The 17,432-nt window shown below is 33.8% G+C and overlaps 2 protein-coding genes and 1 long non-coding RNA gene across 4 annotated transcripts; 1 reads left to right on the top strand and 2 right to left on the bottom strand.

Annotated features, from left to right (window-relative positions):
• Positions 1–2,512: 2,512 nt before the first annotated feature.
• Positions 2,513–3,295, bottom strand: LOC110938795 (early nodulin-93). The gene is made up of 4 exons (XM_022180868.2): positions 3,162–3,295; positions 3,000–3,061; positions 2,807–2,882; positions 2,513–2,726 (listed from the first exon to the last, which is right to left on the bottom strand). Exons 1-4 carry the CDS (start codon positions 3,208–3,210, stop codon positions 2,641–2,643), a joined length of 273 nt encoding a protein of 90 aa, XP_022036560.1. The 5' UTR covers positions 3,211–3,295; the 3' UTR covers positions 2,513–2,640.
• Positions 3,296–6,671: 3,376 nt separating this feature from the next.
• LOC110938797 lies at positions 6,672–9,322 on the top strand. 2 transcript variants are annotated; one of them, XR_002591698.2, is made up of 4 exons: positions 6,672–6,794; positions 7,359–7,415; positions 7,976–8,063; positions 8,573–9,322. It is a non-coding gene; the product is annotated as an uncharacterized LOC110938797 (long non-coding RNA). The 2 variants fall into 2 exon arrangements; XR_002591697.2 differs by lacking the exon at positions 8,573–9,322 and having other exon boundaries at positions 7,976–8,559.
• Positions 9,323–11,905: 2,583 nt separating this feature from the next.
• Positions 11,906–12,641, bottom strand: LOC110940504 (early nodulin-93). Its single transcript, XM_022182034.2, has 4 exons — positions 12,530–12,641; positions 12,368–12,429; positions 12,196–12,271; positions 11,906–12,121 (listed from the first exon to the last, which is right to left on the bottom strand). The coding sequence occupies exons 1-4, from the start codon at positions 12,576–12,578 to the stop codon at positions 12,036–12,038; spliced, it is 273 nt and encodes a 90-aa protein (XP_022037726.1). The 5' UTR covers positions 12,579–12,641; the 3' UTR covers positions 11,906–12,035.
• Positions 12,642–17,432: the final 4,791 nt, after the last annotated feature.

Genomic DNA, 17,432 nt, shown 5'->3' on the forward strand with positions numbered 1-17,432 from the left:
CGAAAGTCGCTCCTTTGAAGATGAAAATAGAAATAAAATCTATTTTTAAAACACAAACTGTGTGAAACAAAACTAGTTTGAATCATAAACATAATGGTTTTGAATACACGAACGGTATTTTAAAAAATTGTTTTAAGATTATAGGAACCGTTCGCGTATAAATAAAATAAAAACAATTTTATTAGATGAATACAATACAAAAAATTACAACTGAAATAAACAGATTACAAGAACAAAGATGAAACAGAAATAAAACGTAGCCGAGGGTTGTGTTTAACAAAGCGCCATTAAAACAAATTCCGAGTCTCCCAGGAGAACTCGTTTATTTCCCAGGGTACAACAGCCGGAGTAGTATGTACTGCCGGAGCTGGCTCGAGGACCCGAAGACTACCTTGAGACAAGAAAAGAAGAGAAAAGATCAGAAGTTAAGTATGCTGAGGGAAGTTTGCATAAGCCGTTGGTGTTGCTGGTGTCTTCTACAGTGGATGTGATGCTGTATTTATACAGCATCTGAGAAGAAACAACAAAAACGAATTAAATGAGAGAATTAAATTGCATTAAACGTATTCAATGCACTTTAATTCGTCATTTAATTCTCAGGAATTCTCAGTCAAAAGCGTTGACTCGTCTTCAATGCAGCTTTTCTGCTTCAGCACACGCGCGCGGTCAACAATACAAGTGCGCCATCGAAACGCCACATTGTGCCACGCAGCGCGCGAGTGCGGGGAGCACCTTTTGCGAGTACCCTAGTGTGTGGTTCCATGAAAGAATAGGAATGGAGTGTTCCCACTAAAATATCTCTTTAAGTTTCATTTCTCCTCCTATGTGGAACAAGGTGTCACTTTCCCATTATTTCAATATTCAATATTTCAAACACCAAACATCTCATTCATCTTAGCTCTGTTTTGGACGCGGTTTAGTTCGTTTCGAAGCTCTTCCAACATAGAACACAAACCCACAAATAAATATATGAAATCCTATTTGTTTCCTATATTTATTTCTAGCCCAAATATTGAAAAAATACATTTCCTATATTTGTGAAAATTGTTATTTTCATCAAATTTCCAACAGTATTCACTCATGAGATCCGGTTTTGACACTTGTATACAGGGGTGGACCCACCTTATGGGGTGGGTGGGCGGTCGCACCCCTTGAAAAAAAAAATAGTTGTATTTTTCGCGAAAAATTTGGAAATTTTCGTCCGCACCCCTTGGAAAATACAGATCGTACCCTTAGAAATTTTCGTCCGCACCCCCTAGAAAAAAAACTGTTAGGAATTTAAATAATAAATTTGTGAACACGGATTGAAACCCGATCAAATTATGTAAACAAGTTAGCTCACTAACCCCTTTAATAAAACTTGAATTCAATCCATCAAGCCCAATAATTTAATACCCATTCAAGCCAACCCAACTACTAGTTTTGTTAAAGAAAATCAGTCCACATAATAAAAAAAAAAAAAACCCCCAAATCGCTACCACTTGCCAGTGACTCTCGCCCTCCCTCTGCCTCACTTTAGCGCCCAGCGACAGCATAATTCTGGCCAGCGAATACAAAATTCTGGCTGCAAACTGGTTAATTCTGGACGCCCCTGACAGGTACATGTTTTTTTTTTTTTTTTTGTTATTTTGATGTTTATGCGATTTTGTTCAAGAGTCATGAGATAATAGGATTTTTGGATGGGTTAAAAAAGTTTAAACTTTTATGTGTTTTGAGGTAATTTGGGGTTGTTCTAGTCTTTGTAGGATGGGTTTGTTATTTCTTAATCTCTTATTGATTATATGATTCTACTATAGGGTTTGAAAAGATGAAATTCAAAAATTGAACTTAAATAGGTAATAGGTAATTCGATTTGTTTTGATGTATTATTGATCTTTTAAGAAGATCCATGTTTATTTTGTATGTGATAGGATTAGGAAAGAACAATGAGTATGGAAGTTATGCCACGATTTCTCAAAAGTAAAGGGGTTGAACCACTTTTTTTCGCTGGATTCTTCTAATTAAAAGACCAATGTATGTTTTAGATAAGTTTTTTTATTCTTTTATTTAATGATTAAGAGAAACAGAAGTAGGGATGGTTTGAACTTTGATGTTTTTTTGTTTGTTAATGTTATAGAAAGTTAGAAACTAGTGTTTGATTGTTTGAAAATTGAAATGGACCCAACCCGATCTGATTCGACCCGCTATGAAACTTTGTTTGTTTGTGTTTACTTGTTTTACATGAACCAACCTGATCCGACCCACTATGAACCGATTTTTTTATATAGCTAAGAGTCTAAAATCTTTAAAAAATTTCCACACCCTGAGGAAAAAAAAAACCCGGGTCCGCCACGCTTGTATATATGGTTAAATTTGTGGTACTTCAACCAATGAATAAACGAGGGTACAATGTTACAACTCACTCTCTTAGTTTCATGATCCCTACCCTTTAGTCTTTAGTTACATGTATTTGTGTATATACATGGTGATTTTAGTTCCATATATGCACACACGCATTAATTTTATTGAAATAGTACTAATTGACTTCTCATTTCATATATTCGTCATTATCAAACATTACATAGACATTATAAAGGCAACTACAGTTGCTCTTTTGTTGGCAAGGAACTGTGTAAATGCCAAAACAAATACACTAATATTTCAATTCTGAGTATCGTTAAAGGAGTTTCTTCTGGCCGTTTTCAGAATGGTCTTATCTGCAACTATGAAATATGCAGCTCCTGCCACTGCATGCAGTTTTACAACATTTATATATCTGAAACCCTTAGAAGAAAAATGTAAAGTTAGTATTAGTTAACTAATGTACCTGTAGAGACGATGAGAGCTTGGGCTGTGTGGTTAAGATGAGCTTTTGCCCATGGCACCATTCTTGCACTTGCCACCTACAGATACATATACATGCATACAGTTACTTCATTTGTAAGTGTCTATGCTCAATACCCTTCAAGATATAAGTCGCAAATAACCAATTAACAAGTAAAGATGAGTAGAGTACTAACAGTTGGGATAGCAGTGGCAATGGTGGCCAACACAGCGGCTTTAGCTCCTGCAATAACTCCTTCTGTACGATGATCACAACCCAAAAGATACAAAACTTAACCAGATTGATCATATGCATAAATTAAGAAACTGCATTATGGTAAAATGTTTATGATAATTACCATGAGAGCAGCGTTTGGCCATGGCTAGCTTTTGGTCAAATGAAGCCATTAGTTTTATGCAGCTATAAATTTGCACACAAACTTAGAAATGGAGGGGGATGATCGATAATATATGAAGTGGGATTGCTGATTTGGATGAGGAATATTGTGGAGTATTTATAGGCATGTAAAAGTGGGGTGAGTGTGCCAAATTCAGTCGGTGTTAGGTTTATGTTTCGAGGTTCAAGATTAGGCTTTGATGGTTTTGATTCATTTTACCTGGTTTCTAGTCAGTTGTTTCATAAAAGTGTCCTTTTTTCCTTTCTTTTACTTAAATATAAAAAATTGCTACAGTCTATGAAAACCAGTGAAACACTTGATTAGGACCAACGTGTTCAATCAAGTGCCTATTCTCCTTCATTTTCCTACACTAGATACTCAGTATCAGCTATTAAAATAATAATAATAATAATAATAATAATAATAATAATAATAATAATAATAATAATAATAATAATAATAATAATAATAATAATAATAATAATAATAATAATAATAATAATAATAATAATAATAATAATAATAATAATAATAATAATAATAATAATAATAATAATAATAATAATAATAATAATAATAATAATAATAATAATAATAATAATAATAATAATAATAATAATAATAATAATAATAATAATAATAATAATAATAATAATAATAATAATAATAATAATAATAATAATAATAATAATAATAATAATAATAATAATAATAATAATAATAATAATAATAATAATAATAATAATAATAATAATAATAATAATAATAATAATAATAATAATAATAATAATAATAATAATAATAATAATAATAATAATAATAATAATAATAATAATAATAATAATAATAATAATAATAATAATAATAATAATAATAATAATAATAATAATAATAATAATAATAATAATAATAATAATAATAATAATAATAATAATAATAGGAAACTCAGGATCTATCAAAATTATTGTCGGGTTCTCTATAATCAGATACCATTAAACCAGATGTGAATAATTACTCTATAACTTTTAATTATCAATTTCAAACCATTTGAGTACAATTATAGATTGTAAGTTTGTGTAATTTTCAAATTTTAATTATCCCAAGTGGTCTCTGTTTCATGTTTCAAAATTCTAGATTTTGCTCTTGTGGTTTTATTATAATCAACAGTTTTTTCTTTTTGTATTTATTTGCAGATGGTAGTTGTATACAAACATGTGCTTGAGAAAATATTGTGTGACTAATTTATAAGTGAGAATTTACTCTTGTTAAAAACGTCTCCCTAAATTAGTTGTTTCTAAAAGTTGAAAATCAAACAAATTTACTCTCCACAATTATTTTCACTAGGTAAATTTATCTAATCGGTCAACTAATCAGTAAGTGGTCAACAGTGGTTATATCCAGTCCTAACTGGCAAAAAATCGATGACAGTCTAGCAATTCTTGCATGTAGCAATTCCTGCATGTTGGGTTATATAAGATCTGCTGATAATGAATGCCAAAACCCATAGGAACCATCTTACATGCTTGATAGAATAAGTGGAAGTACAAACTTTGGTATAGAAGCCCCCGCCCCCCCCCCCCCCCCCCCGAAAGCTTCTCAAACAACCACCAAAAGTGTCTGATCACATATCTGCTACCACAAAGAATAAAAGTCAAGGCTAAAGACCAAAAGATCAAGTCAACAAGTCAAACAAGACCAAAAGTACAGGATTCCGAAAGTGCTGACATTGTCTTTTATAACTATCCAACAATTTTATTAACTGCTGATAGTTACATCATTAATTAGTTTGTTTAGGGTCGCTTTCATGGGGATGTCACGGGCAGTTCTCTCCTTCTATATCTAGTTCATGTCTGTCATTATATTTGTTCATACTAAGAGCCAAAAGGCATAAGAACTTAGTGAAAGAGAGAGATCACCTAGTGAGTGAGAGTACACTATGCACCTTTGATTGTATTGTAAACATGTGATTGAAAGAAATCATTATGCAATCATCCTCAAAATCCAATCGTGTTGATGATGATGTGTTTAGCTTGAATTTCTATATTTGTTCAAACTATTTAATAAAAAACACACATTACTCTCTGAGATCCAACAATTGGTATCAGAGCCTGTTTCACCGAATTGGTTCACCATTAATTCCGAATATAAACTAGCTCATATTGATAACTAATTGAGTGATCAAATGACTTAAGAAAAATTAGACCAGTCAAAACATTCAATTGTTTTGATACTCTGTTTTCTAAGAAAAACTCAATATAATCAGCTGACTTCGGTTCTGGTTTCTTTATCAACCCATTGATGAACCCACTTTTCTTGGCAAACAAGAAATTTAGCATCTCTTGAGACTAGTCTATGTAGTTCCTATGGCTTAACGGGTTATTCACATGCATCTGCCTCGGGTAACCTAAGGCATGAATGTTAAACGAAGAGTTGTGATCAAGAAAAGCTCCATCAGTTTAGTTTGTTTATCGCTAGTCATAATGATAGGCGATTAGGGTTTTATATTTGTGTTTAGGTAGGATCTTTTCTTATGATTGCTCTTATACGATAATAATTTCTTATGGCAAAGAAATAACAAAAAAGAAGGCTACGTATTAATCAATATGTGAATATGAATTAAAATAGAGAGCATCCTTAGGGAGGGCGGGGCACCAAGCGTGTAGGCCTCCCCGGGTAGGAACCTGAGCCAGCACACCGCCACCACCCCCCCACGGGTAGGCATGGCGGGTTGTGTTGGGCAGCTCCCAAACCCGCTCGAGATTAACCAATTTGACCGTTGACCCTTCACTTCAACGGTCATATGACGGTTTAATTTAAAAAAAAAGTATTTAATTTTTAAACTCTATAAAATAACAATCTCTTAACCCATTTTCATTTCCATCTCATTTCTTTCTCCATCTCTAAAACTTTATACTCAATTTCATTCTCATGGCTAATCATTTATACGAAGAGTTGGGTATTTACCTACCGCCAAACGATTTCGAAGATGATTTTTCAACCGATAGTTGCCTAGCAAATTTCGTGGAGAAGCTAGAGGAACTCGAAGCAGAAGACACAACAACTTTGTCGGGCGTTCCAAAAAAAATAGTCAAACCTGATCGCATACAAGGTAATCAAAATCCTCTGAACGATTATTTGCTGATGAACCAATGTATGATGAAGAAACATTCAAATACCGTTTTCGTATGTCGAAAAGTTTATTTTTTTTTTTTAAAAAAATTGGTGATATTGAAAGTCAATATCCTTGGTTTCAAGAAGGATATGACGTGCGGTTGAAAAAAAGTTTTACTGTAACACCCCAAATTCTATGTGCTAATTAATAAAGGTTAGTGGTGAATGTGTAAGAAATAAATTGTTAGCCATTAATAATGTAAGCACCAAACCTGAGGGACCAATAATGAAAAAAGATGAAAGATGAATTTATAAAACTCAATTAAAACACAAAAACACACATCTTGTGTGTGTGCCGACTAGAACTGTGTGAAGAAGAAGAGAACCCTTAACATCACAAATCTACAAAATTGAAAGGAAAATTGAAGTTTAAATCCGTGCATGAACTAAGATTCATGATCATCTAAGTGCCCTTAACGCCAAGTAAGTCGACTTTTATGTTTTAGTGATGTTTGATGAAGTGGGTTATGTATAATCCGTGAGTATATTATGAAATTTAACATGAATGTTAGATAATATCAATGTGAGGAAGTTGTAATATGCTTAATTTTGATTGTATTGATAAGTTGGGATAAAACCCACTTAGAATTGGTAGGAAGATGAAGTCTAGTGAGGTTATTTGTAAATTTGTGTAAATGTTGATTTTAAAGTAGTGTTGTAGAAAGTATTTTGATGAATAATTTGATATAAAACTTATGATACATGATTCTGATGATGACTTGTGAAGATTGAATGATCATATTAATCCATGGAGAAACTTGGAAGAATGTGTTTTAATTACTTGTACATTATGCTTTGTTAATGGTAAGCACACAACGTGTTTGATGAAATTCCTTGATTTGGTTTAGTTGGATTTTGACACCGAAACTTGATGAATTAGCATGGAAATGGAATTATATGCGGATAATTACCATTATAATTGATACTTGAAGTGTGCGTATGTAGTTGATATAGTGAAAGCTAAACATGTAATGTTGCACCTTATAGGGGTGAAGAAAGAAGAAGGTACAAGTCAATCGAAGGCACTTGGAACGCAAAATCAAGGTAAGTTCATATAAACTTTGTCTATCTTGTAAGTAAATCAAGATAATAGTCTTATTTCGTTGTCTCTAGTTTGAAGTTGTAGTGTAGAGAATGTTAAGTTGATGTGTTGAACATTAAAGTAAAGTTTAGAAAGATGAGAAAGTAAAGGATGCGTGTTGACCCGTTGAGAACGGGTCAAAATGAGTGGAAAGTATGATGATGGAATAGTGCAAGTAGAGACTCGTTGAAAACGGGTCGAACTGATGAAATCATGTTGATAATGTTATCGAATGAATTGACCGCAATGGATGGGTCATATGAGACTTGCACAATGAATTATGATGATGGATAAGCTATGGCTCGTTACGGAGAGGTCGGATGTTTTCGATGCTTGAATGTCAAAGGAATGCTAACAATAAATCTGTGTAAATGGATTAGATGCAAGTATGGGATAAATGATATATAAGGATGATGTTATTAAATTTTGATCTTGTTAATGGGTCAAGTAAAGACTAAAAGGAAAGTTGTAGATTTTGATAAGTAAAGTATACTAATAAAAGTTTTGGTGTTGTGTATGCTAGGTAAATCAAAATCTTGAAAAAGGCGAGCTTGGAATGAACACACACACATCTCGGTCGTATGCGCTTCCGGACAAGTTGTCACAAACGGGTAAAAAATACTTTTTGGGTTCTAAATGTCATTTTCGTACTTATGGTTTGTAAGTAAGTAGGATGTGGTTGTACTTGTTACTAGCACGGTTAATGTTTGTTAAACACCTTTGATGGTTGTGTTGTTTCGACCAACCATAAGGGCATTTTGGTAAAAATCTAAAATATGCTATGGAAGTTTTTAAAAGTTGTCATTTTATTTGTCTTTTTGACCGTTATATAAAATGGGCGTTTCATTTACGGCGATACAAAAAGTTACATCCGCAATCAAACAACTCGCGACAGGTAATACTCCCAATGAGAACGACGAGTGTTTACAAATGTCCGAAAGGACTTCGTGAGAGTACTTTCAATTTTTTTTTTTGCAACGCCGTTAACCAATTATATGGTGATGAGTTCATGCGTAGGCCGACAAGGACTGACGTAGCCAATTTATACAAAAACCACTAGGAAAAAACACCACATTCCAAGGATGCTAGATAGTATTGATTGTACGCATCTTGTTTGCAGGATGTGTCTCACGGTGTTACAAGGCCAGTATATGAGAGGTGATCACGAATAGCCAACATTCATGGTCAAAGTGGTCGTGTCACGAGATTTATGGTTTTGGCATGCACATTGTGGACCGTCCGGTTCACTAAATGACATCAATGTTCTCTGGCAGTCTCCAATATTCGTCACTAAACGGAATGGAACCGCACCTAAGTGTCCATTTCAATTGAATGGACATACACACAAACGACGATGCTATTTAACCAAAGGGATCTACCTTACATAGTCAAGGTTTGTTTAAACATTTCCGTATCTAGTTGATCCGAATGAAAAAATGTTCAAGAAATTGCGCGAAGGGCAAGAAAAGATGTGGAGCGGTCATTTGGTGTCCTAAAAGGAAAATGGGGCATACTTAGGAGATCAATGTGTGCTACGGTGGTGAACAAGATTATTAGCGAGACGTATACGTGCATGATACTTCACAATATGGTCTTAAAAGACGAGGGGCATGCGTTCTCACCGGTCCACATTAGGGATCCAATTGTCGAATCCGTTTTTGATGACGTAGCGCTTACAGAGTTAATGGACCCCGATACGCATTATCGACTTAAAAATGATCTTTTCATCCATATTGCAGATCCATATTGTAGCCCAAGATCTACCATACCTGGAGGAGGAAGACGATGTTTAGGATTTAAAAATATTTTTTGTTCGTTTGTTTGAATTATATATTTTTATTTTCAGTTAATGAAATTATTTTCTTTTTAACGTTTGACTATATTTAAATGAAAAAAAGTTTGTGGCTCGGGTAGACGTCTCCACCACTTACTAGTTAATCGGTATTTAATGCACTTTTTGAGTTGACAAGTGATGATTGGTTAGCGCTAGGGTACCTAAGCTAAAATGCCCCTTGCTCCTTTATAAATACAAAGGAGCTAAAAAAAGAAGACCTATAATTAAGGCTGGAAACTAGGAAAGGTAAATGGTAAGTAATAAAAATAAAGTATCATCCAAATCAATGTTTGAAAATAAGTAAAGCATATGTTATTTCTCACTACTATTAAATATTTTAGATATCTTAGTATTAGGCTACTCGGTGTGGGGGCGTTCTAGGCCAGTCGAGCCCTGGCGCCGCCCCTCAACACCATTTCCATGGGTGCATGGTCGTCGTGACCGTCTTCCCGAAGACGTTGAGGCCGGGCCTCCCCTTTCTCACACACACATATACATACAACATACACACACACATATATAGGCCCATCCTTCATTTCCCCTGATCCATCCTTGGAAGGGCATTCTCCTTAGATGTTAACGTAACGCTGAGATGGTGAGGCATCCTCCAAGGACTTGCCTCCTCCTACACCTAGTAGTCTTACAAAGGGACGCATATGAAAACTAATAGTTTTTCTAATTATAATTAATTTTTTTTCTTATAACTTTTGTTCGTTAACAAAAGAAAAATTATATATAAGGTTGTGTTTTCAACAGTAAAAAGATATAAATTTTATTGAAATCAAATCACATTCAAAAGAAAGTATATTTTTGTAAAAGCGAAATGATACTGGTGGAACAACATCAACACCGGTATCAATATTGTTTTTATTGCTTTCTACCTCGATAAGAGTTGGATTCGGTATTTTCCAACATTCTTGCGTAATTACCGATACCGAACCGGCATTGTACAACCATAACTAGTATAATGTTTAGTTTGTGTTTTTACTCATTTTTTATTTCGGTATTTTCACTACCAATATCGAATAATTTTTTTTTTCTTAACACACTGATATATGTTTTATTTAAAACGAAATTGTATTTAAATTTAAGTGTTTTTTTTATTATCATAAACTATACTCGGTACATGTACTGTAACTAATTAAGTTAATATCTACCGTAAACATGTGTTCCGATATCAATATTGATTTGCATAAACGCATTTCATTATCTTTTTAGGTGACAACTTATATGTAATTATACGTAATATCATTCTAAATATTTTTTTTTTATTTTTTAGTTTTGTTATATATTTTCTCATTTCAATTGCACTGAGTCGACTAGTTTATTATTACAATTGAATGTTTCTTGCATGTGTTGTTAAAAAGACTTAGTTATATTTAAAAGTAGAGTAAATTGTCAAAATCGTCCCTAAGGTTTAGGCTTATTTGTCAGTTACATCTAAAATGACTTTTTGTGCCAAACTACCCTTCACTTTTGGCATTTTTTGTCATTTTCATCGAAACCTTTAAACTACCCACGAAATATTAAATATAAGGCCATGAACCAAAAGTTTCTTTACTTAAATCACTCAGAATAAATATAGTCGTAATTAAATATATATCTTATTTCTACCAACATATTTTGTAGAGGCTCAACACATTTAAAAAATATCATTTTAGATTAAGCTAGCAAACAACCGTAAAACTCTGACAATTTACTTTTAAAAGTATCTTTAGAGAAGACTGATCTTCTACATATATTCAAATTTATGTTCGGTTGCTTTTCATATACTCACATATATAATGTCCAAACTATAAACCTCTGTGTAATTACACCCGTCATCTTTTTCATTTTAGAAAACTAAAGAATACGAACAATTGACTAAGCCAAACTTTGTGCTATGTAAACCTTTGTTTAAGGGTATTGACTCATGAGATCCGGTTTTGACACTTGTATATATGGTTAAATTTGTGGTACTTCAACCAATAAATAAACGAGGGTACAATATTACAACTCACTCTCTTATCCCTACCCTTTATTCTTTAGCAGTGTAAAATCCTTATAAGGATAAGGCTTAAAAAAAGTAACGAAATCTAAAAAACGTCAATTTTTGTTGGAGGAAGCAATTGATCTTCATATTCATTATTGTGAGATTTTGGAGGTTTGTCATGAAACAGTGGGTTATTGCAGGATTTGGAAGACATGATTATAAACGTGTGAGTGAATGAACTTGAATCGAATGTGGACAGACAATAACAAGAGTTATGAATGTCTTGGTGCCAAGGGTTGTTCCCGGCAACCAGATTATATACTAGATAGATAAGCGGTTATTAGGTAGTTTGGTTTTGGCGGGAGTAACCGTCAAGTTTGAACCGTTTAACCTACCGTCACAACCGCTGGTTTACATCGTTACATACATACACATACGAATGAGCATATAGTTACAGTAATAACGTTTTAATACATATAATTATGTTTATATCTATATAAATATATATATATAAAACTAATAATTTTGAGTAACGGGGCTGCCCCCTATTAACAAGCGAGGTCTAGGTCTTTAGTTACATGTATTTGTGTATATAAGTATGGTAATTTTAATTCCATATATGCACACACGCATTAATTTTATTGAAATTGTACTAATTGACTTCTCATTTCATATATTCGTCATTATCAAACATTACATAGACATTGTAAAGGCAACTACAGTTGCTCTTTTGTTGGCAAGGAACTGTGTAAATGCCAAAACAAATACACTAATATTTCACTTCTGAGTATCGTTAAAGGAGTTTCTTCTGGCCGTTTTCAGAATGGTCTTATCTGCAACTATGAAATATGCAGCTCCTGCCACTGCATGCAGTTTTACAACACTTATATTTATGAAACCCTTGGAATGAAAATGTAAATTAAGTTAACTAATGTACCTGTAGAGACGATGAGAGCTTGGGCTGTGTGGTTAAGATGAGCTTTTGCCCATGGCACCATTCTTGCACTTGCCACCTACAGATACATATACATGCATACAAATTAACCAATTGGACATAATAAGAATTGAATCAGACGAAAACAAATTAACAAGTAAAGATGGATACTGACAGTTGGGATAGCAGTGGCAATGGTGGCCAACACAGCGGCTTTAGCTCCTGCAATAACTCCTTCTGTACGATGATCACAACCCAAAAGATACAAAACTTAACCAGATTGATCATATGCATAAATTAAGAAACTGCATTATGGTAAAATGTTTATGATAATTACCATGAGAGCAGCGTTTGGCCATGGCTAGCTTTTGGTCAAATGAAGCCATTAATTTTATGCAGCTATAAATTTGCACACAAACTTAGAAATGGAGGGGATGATAGATAATATGGGATTGCTGATTTGGACGAGGAATATTGTGGAGTATTTATAGGCATGTAAAAGTGGGGTGAGTGTGCCAAATTCAGTCGGTGTTGGGTTTATGTTTCGAGGTTCAAGATTTGGCTTTGATGGTTTTGATTCATTTCACCTGGTTTCTAGTCAGTTGTTTCGTAAAAGTGTCCTTTTTTCCTTTCTTTTACTTAAATATAAAAAATTGCTACAGTCCATGAAAACCTTTGCTACACTTAATTAGGACCAATGTGTTCAATCAGTGCGTATTCTCTTTCATTTTCCTACACTGATACTCCGTATCAGCTGTTAAAATAATAATAATAATAATAATAATAATAATAATAATAATAATAATAATAATAATAATAATAATAATAATAATAATAATAATAATAATAAAAAAAGGAAACTCAGGATCTATCAAAATTATTGTCGGGTATAATCAGATACCATTAAATCAGATGTGAATAATTACCGTATAACTTTTAACGGTGAGAATCAAACAAAAAGTTTATTTTAGCTAGGAAGGATAGGAAGCAATAGCATTATAAGACAAAATTTAAAATAAAGAGTATGTGTATTTTAGTCAATCGTATCCAATCTTCTTACTTATTCTCCCAAGTAACTTCAAAATCCACCATCTTTAACCTTTTCTTCACTTTCTATCTCAATAATCACTACATTATAGTGCAATTTTCATCACAAATCAATGATTCAAACACCCAATCAACGTGTTCTTCAACTTTTTTGAAAAAACCCAGTTTAAATTCATATAATATCTCATTTTTTTCCCGTGATTTTGAAGCGAATCACTCGATCCGTTCGATTCGATCGCTGATAAGTGTTTCTATCATTCAAATTTCGTCAATTATTGAAGAAATCGGCTTCGATCCATGTAAGAAATTCTTAAATTGCATTTTTACGATCTGGGTTTTTGAGTTGAGTCATTGCGTTTTACGATCTTGGCGGGGGTCCAAGGGCAGCGCCCGTGGGAGCAGGGTCCAAGGGGCGGCAGCCCCTGGCTGGGGTCGACAGTTTTTTAACTGTTTCGTAGACAGTTTTTGATCTCTTACTTCCTGGTTCAGACAGTTTTTGAAGTATTTTTAGTCATTGCATTTTAGGTAAAACACATATTTATGTGTTTTCAGTCTATTGCGTTTTAGAGAGAACACTTTTTTTTCTGTTTTTAGGCCATTGCGTTTTAGAAATAAGACAGTTTTATGTGTAATCTGATCATTGCGTTTTAGAAAAACACATTTTTGAAGTGTTTTTAGTCCATTGTGTTTTAGTTAAAACACATTTTATGTGTTTTCAGTTCATTGCGTTTTAGAAAAAAAGTATTTTAAGTGTTTTCTGGTCATTGCGTTTTAAAAATAAGACATTTCTTTGTGTTTTTTGTGCATTGCGTTTTAGGTAAAACACATTTTTATATGTTTTTAATCCATTGCGTTTTAGAAAAAAAAAAGACTTTTTTAAGTGTTTGCTGGCCATTGCGTTTTAGAAATAAGACATTTTTTTGTGTTTTTTGTGCATTGTGTTTTAGGTAAAACACATGTTTTATGTGTTTTCAATCCATTGCGTTTTAGAAAGTACATTTTATTTTGTATTTTTAGGCTATTATGTTTTAGAAATAAGACATTTCTTTGTGTTTTCTGGCCGTTGCGTTTTACAAATAAGAAATTTCTTTGTGTTTTTGATGCATTGCGTTTTAAAAAAGGTCATTTTTACGTTTTTTTTTTCATTGCGTTTTATGCAAATGGGCTTTTTTCCATTGCGTTTTATACAACTGGGTTTTCGAAAAAAAATCGAAAATATAGCAATACTATACTCGTTTTAAAGATAAAAAACGCTTGTTTTTTTGGTGCAATTTTTTTAAAAAATAATGTTGTATGAAATAGTTATTAACCTTTAAAAAATGGTGGGGGGGGGGATTGGAGAAGAGAGAAACTATTGTCCTGGATTTTTTTTTGAACGACAAATTTGGATCACTGACGGAACACTAGAGTATCATCGTGCCACCAGCAGAACCATCCGATCATATCCATCTCTACTAGGCAATAATGCTTATACACCAATTCAGGAGTAAACCCAATAAATCTAGGAAACACCCCCTTTGTGGGAATCGAACCCATGACCTAATGGTCATAAGTCTTATCCCACCGCCAAGATACAACTAGGCTATAATGCCATGAGTATTGTCCTGGATTGACTAGAATACCCTTACACAAACCTACGCTCCTCTTTTCTCCTCTTCAATTTCACTCATTTAATCTTAGCCCTTTATTAAATCAATTGATAATCAAAATTACTTTCTAGCCTTTCTAGCAAAAAAAAAAAAAAAAAAAAAAAAAAAAAAAAAAAAAACCTCCTATTATATCCTAACTCTAACTTTTAATTATCAATTTCGAAACCATTTGAATACAATTATAGATTGTAAGTTTGTGTAATTTTCAAATTTTAAAAATTATGATAGTTGTTTTTATTTTAAGAGTTAGGTTTTGATACAAATGAGTCTTAACATAAAAATTGGATTAACGTAAGAAGTCAAGGAGAGATTCTTTTCTTTTGAATTTTTTTTTCTTATCTTATTAAATATGTATTTTAGTCACAAAATCTAAAAAAAAATGATTTTACACTAGTAAAATAAAGCAATTATAATTACTTTATAAAAATTACTTAATTACTTACTAGTGTAAAATTACGAATTCATTTTTTTAGCAATTTACAATTAAACATCATATTTAAATAAATGATAAAAAATTAAAAAATAAAGAAATAAAAGAAAGTTTCTTTTACCTATGTTCACTTTATATTAAAACTTATTTATATTTGATTCTTACATCTTATTTTTTAATTGTCATAAGTGGTCTCGGTTTCATGGTTCTAAGATTCTAGATTGTACTTTTGTGATTTTATTATAATCAACAGTTTTTCGTTCGTATCTATTTGCAGATGGTGGTTGTATACATATTGTCACGGGCCAAATGTTTGAAGATCGCAATGCTATGGGCTGTGCTTGAACGCTTGGGTTACTGGCTAGTCCTGGACTTTATCGGGGGACGGAGTCAGTGTCAATGAAGAGGTGTACGTGCCTAGTCGTGCAAACGACGAACGCACCACTGGTCGAGAGCTGGCGCCGCTCTCCTGATGAGTCCAAGGCAGGACGAAACCAGTGACCCACACAAAGAAGCGGGATGGATTGGCTTGTCCCCGGGGACTTGGGGACGCCACACGGGGGTCGGAAACTAACCCCGTGACAACGTGGTATCAGAGCCAGGTTCACGTTGTCACGGGGTTAGTTTCCGACCCCCGTGTGGCGTCCCCAAGTCCCCGGGGACAAGCCAATCCATCCCGCTTCTTTGTGTGGGTCACTGGTTTCGTCCTGCCTTGGACTCATCAGGAGAGCGGCGCCAGCTCTCGACCAGTGGTGCGTTCGTCGTTTGCACGACTAGGCACGTACACCTCTTCATTGACACTGACTCCGTCCCCCGATAAAGTCCAGGACTAGCCAGTAACCCAAGCGTTCAAGCACAGCCCATAGCATTGCGATCTTCAAACATTTGGCCCGTGACAATATGCTTCAGAAAATATTGTGTGACTAATTTACAAGTGAGAATTGACACTTGTTAAAAACGTCTCCCCAAATTAGTTGTTTCTAAAAGTCAAAAATCAAACAAATTTACTCTCCACAATTATTTTTACTGGATAAATTTATCTAATCGGTCAATTAATTAGTAAGTAATCAACAGTGGTTAAATCTAGTTCTAACTGATAAAAAATCGGTGACAGTTTAGCGATTTTAATGAATGTCAAAACCCAAGAGAACCATCTTACATGTTTGATAGAATAAGTGAAAGTACAAACTTTGGTCTAGAACCCCCAAACCACCCCCCCCCCCCCGGAAAGCTTCTCAAACAACCACCAAAAGTGTCAGAACACAGATCTGCTGTCACAAAGAATAACGAGAACAAAAGTACAAGTGCTCGATTATCAAAGTGTTGGTCAACTAGTCAACAGTCAAGTTAACATAAGTCAAGGCTAAAGACCAAAAGATCAAGTCAACAAGTCAAACAAGACCAAAAGTACAGGATTCCGAAAGTGCAGACATTGTCTTTTGTAACTATCTAACAATTTTATTAACTGCTGATAGTTACACCATTAATTAGTTTGTTTAGGGTCGTTTTCATAGGGACGTCACCAACAGTTCTCTCCTTCTATATATAGTTCATGTCCGTCATTGTATTTGTTAACACTAGGGCTATCCAAACTACTCGACGATCAACGATCGCTCGAAAAATGCCCAAAAAATGCTCGTTCGATTCCCGCTCAGTTTATAAATGAGCCGCTCGGCTCGGTTCGATTTGAAAACGAGCCAAGCATGAGCAAAGGTCCGCTCGTTCGTCGATCGCTCGGTTTTGCTCGAATTATTTTTATTAAATAATTAAGCCCAACAAACATACTAGCCCAACTCAATATCAAAACCTAACCCTAATTCCTAAAAATTCAAATCACTAATCAGCACCTAATCTTCTACAGTCCTGCTACATACCTCCTGCTAGTCTGCTACATACCTCACCAGGGTAACTTCTGTTACATACTAACTAGTTGAATACTCAAGTTCCAAGTATTCAACTCATACGGATTACGGATACGGTACAATCTTCTGCTACATACCTCACCGGCTACTTCAAATTAGTAGAGGTAACTTCTGTTTGATTGTTGAGGATCCAATTTCACAGTTTGCTCCATACCTCGCTGCTGCTCAAGATCTAGTAATTTTGCATGACCG

The sequence above is a fragment of the Helianthus annuus genome, chromosome 5 (assembly GCF_002127325.2).
Source record: "Helianthus annuus cultivar XRQ/B chromosome 5, HanXRQr2.0-SUNRISE, whole genome shotgun sequence".
NCBI lineage: Eukaryota > Viridiplantae > Streptophyta > Magnoliopsida > Asterales > Asteraceae > Helianthus > Helianthus annuus.